General features: G+C 45.9%; 1 protein-coding gene across 5 annotated transcripts in view; it reads left to right on the top strand.

Annotated features, from left to right (window-relative positions):
- The window catches only part of LOC131460191 (NLR family CARD domain-containing protein 3-like), a 103,265-nt gene that overhangs the window by 1,669 nt on the left and 94,225 nt on the right, over nt 1-7,371 (top strand). For 2 of the 5 annotated variants that reach the window (XM_058630472.1, XM_058630471.1), the window contains exons 3-5: nt 20-100; nt 303-437; nt 1,465-1,584. In XM_058630472.1, coding sequence (XP_058486455.1) covers nt 81-100; nt 303-437; nt 1,465-1,584 — 275 coding nt within the window. In that variant the 5' untranslated portion in view covers nt 20-80. Of the gene's footprint in view, nt 1-19; nt 101-302; nt 438-1,464; nt 1,585-2,526; nt 2,739-3,143; nt 5,562-5,582; nt 5,757-6,160; nt 6,335-6,768; nt 6,943-7,371 lie in introns of those variants that run through there. The other 3 variants (XM_058630475.1, XM_058630474.1, XM_058630473.1) reach the window with 3 other exon arrangements.

Genomic DNA, 7,371 nt, shown 5'->3' with positions numbered 1-7,371 from the left:
GTGTGTGTGTTTCTCACAGACGAGGACAGAGCAGAGTCTCCAGAACCCAACGGTCTGTCTGTGAAGAGTAAGAAGTAACGATGGGATCCTCACAGACAAAGTAAGAGACAGTGTGTCCAGTGAAGCGTGTTAGCTGAAGATCATTTCAGGTGGCATTAATGCACCTTTCAGCTTTTTTACCAACTGTCATAAAAACTTTTCTTGTGACAAAACTTGCAATCAATGCACTGACAACAAGAGAACAACACACTTGGTTGTGCGCTAAACATAAACTCTAAATCCTGACTGTACCTGTGTCTCAGAATGACTGACGTCCAGCAGATGAGTGGTTGTGTGGAGGAAGACGAGGACAGAGCAGAGTCTCCAGGACCCAGCGGTCTGTCTGTGAAGAGATCACCTTTAAACGTCAGTCATGAACCTGGAGCCTCAGAGACAAAGTAAGAGACTCATGCACTGACAACAAGAGAACATCACACTCTCACTCTTGTGCACTCTAAATGCTGACTGTACCTGTAGAGCAGTGGTCCTCAACCCCCGGGCTGCGGACCGGTACCAGTCCATGGGTCAATTGGTACCGGGCCGCAGAGAAAGAATACATAACTTCCATTATTTCTGTTTTATTTATTATAAGATTGTGAACCATTCTCTCGCCACATCTGTCTATGACTCACTCTTGACACATGTCAACATGCTTGCCTCGGTCACATGTCACGGTCGAAGAAGAAGATCAACTGCTGGAGATGGCAAAATGACGGCGGCATTAAAAGTATGTTTGAGACAATAACTCTGCCGGTGTTGTGGATTAAAGTCATGACAGAAAACCCTGAGATCACCACAACAGCAACATCCTATCTGTGTGAAGCAGGGTGAGCGGGTGCTGCTGCTGCTGCTGTTGACGAAGCACCCGTCTCCTGGCTCGCGTCATCTGGGTCCTCCGTTACCGCTGCTGCGCAATGAACAGACGGGACTTCACATTTGTCCTTTGGTCAGCGGCAGCATCCGCAACTGGTTGATGGACTCGGCCATTTTTCCCCCAGCCGGTGCACATGCCGCTGACGCACGGCTGCGCTCTGTGCAGTATCGTTGGCGCGATGTTACGAGGACGCTGCTAATACATTTGCATACACAGTGGATTCACCTTTATTATTATATTCACAAAAGACCAGTTTTTATGCCGGTCGTATCATTTTATTTTGTTTTTTATTTATTTATTTATTTATTTTTGTATTAAAGGCCGGTCCTGAAAATATTGTCTGACATTAAACCGGTCCGCGGCCCGGGGGTTGAGGACCGCTGCTGTAGAGGATCAGTCTTTACACAAAGATCAGCGACCACAGGCTGTAAACCTGAAATCATTCCCTTCACTCCAGACTCTGGAGGTCACACTGACACTGAGGCTGCTTTGTGATCAAAGTGTCTAAACAAAGACCATCATCAGTGATCATGTGATGTTTGTGTTTGCAGAGGTCAGAACCAGAGACAGAGAGCAGAGTCTCCAGGACCCAGCGGTCTGTCTGTGAAGAGTGACTGGTCTATGGGAAAAATTATAAACTTCAGTCATGAACCTGGAGCCTCAGAGACAAAGTAAGAGACTCAATAAATAATGCTCTCAAATCAATATGATATGCTCTTGAATTAAGATAAGAAATAACCTCCATCTGTTGGAGGGAAACGTCCAAACTTCAGAGCAGCTCTGAAAGCAGCTTCACATCAACAGCTCATTTCTTTTATTTGTGGTTCAAATTGAATTTGACTGGACTTTTGTGAAGGAAGAAGAACTAAATGTGTGTGTGAGCAACAGACTGAACTGAACTGATTCAGAATCTGATGAAACGGATCAATGAGTCAAACCATTGACGAGTCAGAGAGAGTGTGAGGATGAGCTACAGGGTTAGACCTTTACAACAGTCCATCAGAACCACTGTGAGACAAAGCTGTAAGGATGTCTTCACAGACACATGTCCACCTGTCCCTGACGTGTCAGTGATAAAGAAATGTCTCCACAGACACATGTCCACCTGTCCCCGACGTGTAAGTGATAAAGAAATGTCTCCACAGACACATGTCCACCTGTCCCCGACGTGTCAGTGATAAAGAAATGTCTCCACAGAGACATGTCCACCTGTCCCCGACGTGTCAGTGATAAAGAAATGTCTCCACAGAGACATGTCCACCTGTCCCCGACGTGTCAGTGATAGTGAAATGTCTCCACAGACACATGTCCACCTGTCCCCGACGTGTCAGTGATAAAGAAATGTCTTCACAGAGACATGTCCACCTGTCCCCAACGTGTCAGTGATAAAGAAATGTCTCCACAGAGACATGTCCACCTGTCCCTGACATGTCAGTGATAAAGAAATGTCTTCACAGACACATGTCCGCCTGTCCCCGACGTGTCAGTGATAAAGAAATGTCTCCACAGACCCATGTCCACCTGTCCCTGACGTGTCAGTAATAAACAAATGTCTTCACAGAGACATGTCCACCTGTCCCCGACATGTCAGTGATAAAGAAATGTCTTCACAGAGACCAGTTTGCTGTTTCAATGGACGAGCAGACGTCCCGCTGTCCTCTGTGTCAGGACGTCCTGAAGGATCCAGTCTCCACCAGCTGCGGTCACCGGTTCTGCAGATGCTGCATCTCCTCATACTGGAACCAATCTGGTCCACCAGGAGACTCCTGCTGTCCCCAGTGTGGACACAGACCCAGGACAGGACGTGGACCACAGAGCATCTTTGGTAAGACTCATAAGGAGAGCAGCTCCCATCAGCACTAGCAGACTTTAGAAATGGAAAAACACGAGAAAACTGTTTAAAAGTTAAAAATGTGACTCATGTTAACTCCATGATGGAGTTTAACTCTCTGCTGCCCCCTGCAGGTTGAAGAAATGAAGGTTTCCCCTCATTTTGCTGCTTTTCTCTCATGATTGTTCTCTTGTATGCAGATGATACTCTTTCCTTCACAATCATCACAGTTCTTCTAGAATGAGTCAGTCTTTCAGAATAAAGTTATTCAAGTCATTACAGTGAAAATGTAGTTTTTCATTTGACAACAAACAACATAAAACAACAACGTCACAGAAAAACATGACACTGATGAAAATAATCCTCAGCTGCTCACATTCTTTGTCTCTTGTCTTTCAGCAGATGTTGGTCTGCAGAAGGTTCTAGATGAACATAAGATCAGTCTGAGGAGGAGATTTGAACATGTGACTGAAGGAACTGAAGGAACAGGAAGTAGAACCCTCCTGAACAGGATCTTCACTGAGCTCTACATCACAGAGGGACAGAGTGAAGAGGTCAATACTCAACATGAGGTGATGCAGCTGGAGACGACCTCCAAGAAGAAGACGGACCAGGACACTCCCATCAAGTGCTGCGACATCTTTAAAGCCTTACCTGACCAGCAGGGGAGCATCAGAGTCGTCCTGACCAACGGCGTCGCTGGTGTTGGAAAAACCTTCTCGGTGCAGAAGTTCACTCTGGACTGGGCTGAGGGTTTGGAAAACCAGGATGTGAATCTGCTGATTGTGCTCTCGTTCAGGGAGCTGAACCTGATCAGAGATCAGCAGCACAGTCTTCTCACGCTGCTCCATGTTTTCCATCCAACATTAGAGAAGGTCAGAGCAGAGGAGCTCGCTGTCTGTAAACCTTTGTTCATCTTTGACGGCCTGGATGAAAGCAGACTCTCACTGGACTTCAGCAGCAGGACGCTGGTTTCTGACGTCACACACAGGTCATCAGTCAACGTGCTGCTGACCAACCTCATCCAGGGGAATCTGCTTCCCTCGGCTCTCGTCTGGATAACTTCTCGACCTGCAGCGGCCAATCAGATCCCTCCTACATGTGTTGCCAGGGTAACAGAAGTACGAGGCTTCACTGACGACCAGAAGGACGAGTACTTCAGGAAGAGATCCAGAACTGAAGATCTGTCCAGCAGAATCATCTCACACATCAAGACGTCCAGGAGCCTCCACATCATGTGTCAAGTCCCAGTCTTTTGCTGGATCAGTGCTACAGTTCTGGAGCACATGTTGGCCACAGAGCAGAGAGGAGAGCTGCCCAAGACCCTGACAGACCTGTACTCACACTTCCTGCTGGTTCAGACCAAGAGGAAGAAGAACAAATATGATAAAGGACGTGAGACGAGTCCACAGGAGCTGATGGAGGCCGACGGGGACTTTCTTCTGAAGCTGGGGAGGCTGGCCTTTGAACATCTGCAGAGGGGAGACATCATGTTCTACCAAGAAGACCTGAAGCGGTGTGGTCTAAGTGTGACAGAGGCCTCGGTGTACTCAGGAGTTTGTACAGAGATCTTCAGAAGAGAGAGCGTGATCTTCCAGAAATCAGTCTACTGCTTTGTTCATCTGAGCGTTCAGGAGTTTCTGGCTGCAGTCTACATGTTCCACTGTTTCAAGAAGACAGAGGTACTGCAGGACTTCTTCAGAAAAAAAGTTGATGATGATGATGATGGTGGTTACACTTCTCTGGATGTGTTCCTGAAAGCAGCCATGGAGAAATCCCTTCAAAGTGAAAATGGTCACCTGGACCTGTTTGTTCGCTTCCTTCATGGACTCTGTCTGGAGTCCAACCACAGACTCTTAGGAGGTCTGCTGGGTCAGACTCAGAAGAGTCCAGAAATCATCCAGAGGGTCATCAAGAACCTGAAGGAGATGAACGCAGACAACATCTCACCTGACAGAAGCATCAACATCTTCCACTGTCTGACAGAGATGAACGAGCAATCAGTGCATCAGGAGATCCAAGAGTTCATGAAGTCAAAGAACAGAAGACAGGAACTCTCTGAGATCCACTGCTCAGCTCTGGCCTACATGCTGCAGATGTCTGAGGAGGTTCTGGATGAGTTGGACCTGGACAAGTACAGAACATCAGTCCAGGGGAAACAGAGACTGATTCCAGCTGTGAGGAACTGCAGGAAGGCTGTGTGAGTTCAGACATGATCAATAACATCATCAGTCAGTGATGATTCATGGTTTGGTTTATCAAATACACACAGAAGTCAGTTCTTCTCATTCTTCTCAGTTTGTTTCTGGAGATGTTTTAAATGATGAATGTGAAGATTTGTCAGCTGGTTGTGATTCTTGTTTTGAACTGAATGAAAACACCAAATCACAACATTCTCTCAAGTCTCTGTTCATGATAAGACAGAAAGACAAGAGAAACCAACAGTTCACACAATGAACAAACACTAGGGGGCAGTGGAGAGAAAATCTGTGACAGAACCAGACTCAAACATGTGCAGCATCTGCCTCTACCGGTTGTGGTGAAAGGACAAAATGGAGGACAGAGGAGAGGAGGGGGAGAGAAAGTGAAAGAGGGAGGTGAGGTAGAGACAGAAGAGAGAGACCAGGAGCAGAAATATAACAGTTGTGTCAGCTTCTAAGTTTAAACAGGACTTATGACATTTTTATACAACTACAATGTTATTGATGTTCTATTAATGAGACATAAACATTAGACTGATATCAACTTTAATTATAGTATCATATTAATAATAATAACAATACTACTGGTTTCAAGCAGCAACTTTGTCTAAAGTCTCATCTTTTATTCTTTATTCAGGTTGTGGGGCTGCAGTTTGACAGAGATCAGCTGTTCTTCTCTGGCCTCAGCTCTGAAGTCCAACCCCTCACACCTGAGAGACCTGGACCTGAGCTGGAACAAGCTGCAGGATTCAGGAGTGAAGCTGCTGTGTTCTGGACTGGAGAGTCCACATTGTAGACTGGAGACTCTGGGGTGAGTTCACTGACTGAAGCTGCTGTTGTTTTTTTAAACTTTCATTTCATTTACATTAAACTCATTTTATTCACTGATGAATAAAATAAACTCCTTACACACACACACACACACACACACATACGCACACACACAGTCACACACACACACACACAGTCACACACTCACTCACACACACACGCACACACAGTCACACGCACACTCACACACACACACTCACAAACACACACAGACACACATACACACACACGCAGTCACACACACACTCACACACACACAGTCACACACACACACACACACACACACAGTGACACACATACACACACACTTAGACAGTCTCACACACACACACACACACACACACACACACTGTTCTAAAGTCTCATGTTTTATTCTTTATTCAGGTTGAGTTGCTGCAGTTTGACAGAGATCAGCTGTTCTTCTCTGGCCTCAGCTCTGAAGTCCAACCCCTCACACCTGAGAGACCTGGACCTGAGTGATAACCAGCTGCAGGATTCAGGAGTGAAGCTGCTGTGTTCTGGACTGGAGAGTCCACATTGTAGACTGGAGACTCTGGGGTGAGTTCACTGACTGAAGCTGCTGATGTTTTTTTAAACTTTCATTTCATTTACATTAAACTCATTTTATTCACTGATGAATAAAATGAACTCCTTAAACACACACACACACACACACACAGTCATACACACACACACACACACACACAGTCATACACACACACACACACACACACACACACAGTCATACACACACACACACACACACACAGTCATACACACACACACACATACACTCACACACACACACACACACACACACACACAGTCACACACACAGTCACACACACGCACATACACACAGTCACACGCACATACACACACTCACATTCACACACACACGCACACACACAGTCACACACACACACACACACACACACAGTCACACACACACACACATTGTTCTAAAGTCTCATGTTTTATTCTTTATTCAGGTTGGTTTACTGCAGATTGACAGAGATCAGCTGTTCTTCTCTGGTCTCAGCTCTGAAGTCCAACCCCTCACACCTGAGAGACCTGAACCTGACTCTGAACGAGCTGCAGGATTCAGCAGTGAAGCCTCTGTGTGATCTTCAGAAGAGTCCAGACTACAGACTGGAGACTCTGTGGTGAGTAGAGTGTTGTTCTAATCACAGTCAGACAAACATCAGTGTTTCCTCAGTGAAGCTGTGACAGCACAATAGTGACAGACTTCATGATTGGACACAAAGACACAGAGAGACAACAGACGAGCCACGAGCTGCTGCTACTCACAGACTAGAGCTGAGCGCCTCACATGATGAGCGTCCATCAGCTGTTTGTAGTTTGACTTCATCACAGATTATAGATCCACTGTATCATACACTGTAAAAACAGCAGCACATCTTGTTTGGTTAGAAAACGTCAAAGTAGCCACTTTCAGACTGGAACGTCATTTTCCTTCAAACTCTGACAAAAGCATGAAGAAATGAGCAAAATATCAAGAAATGATCTTTATCACAAGCAAAGAAATGAAAGTGAGTCTTCTCTGACTTTAAGAATTGACACCTTGGCAAGGG

The sequence above is a fragment of the Solea solea genome, chromosome 6 (genome assembly GCF_958295425.1).
Source record: "Solea solea chromosome 6, fSolSol10.1, whole genome shotgun sequence".
Taxonomy (NCBI): Eukaryota; Metazoa; Chordata; class Actinopteri; order Pleuronectiformes; family Soleidae; genus Solea; species Solea solea.
Note: the sequence above shows the minus strand (reverse complement) of the source record. Positions and strands in the feature narration are given on the sequence as shown.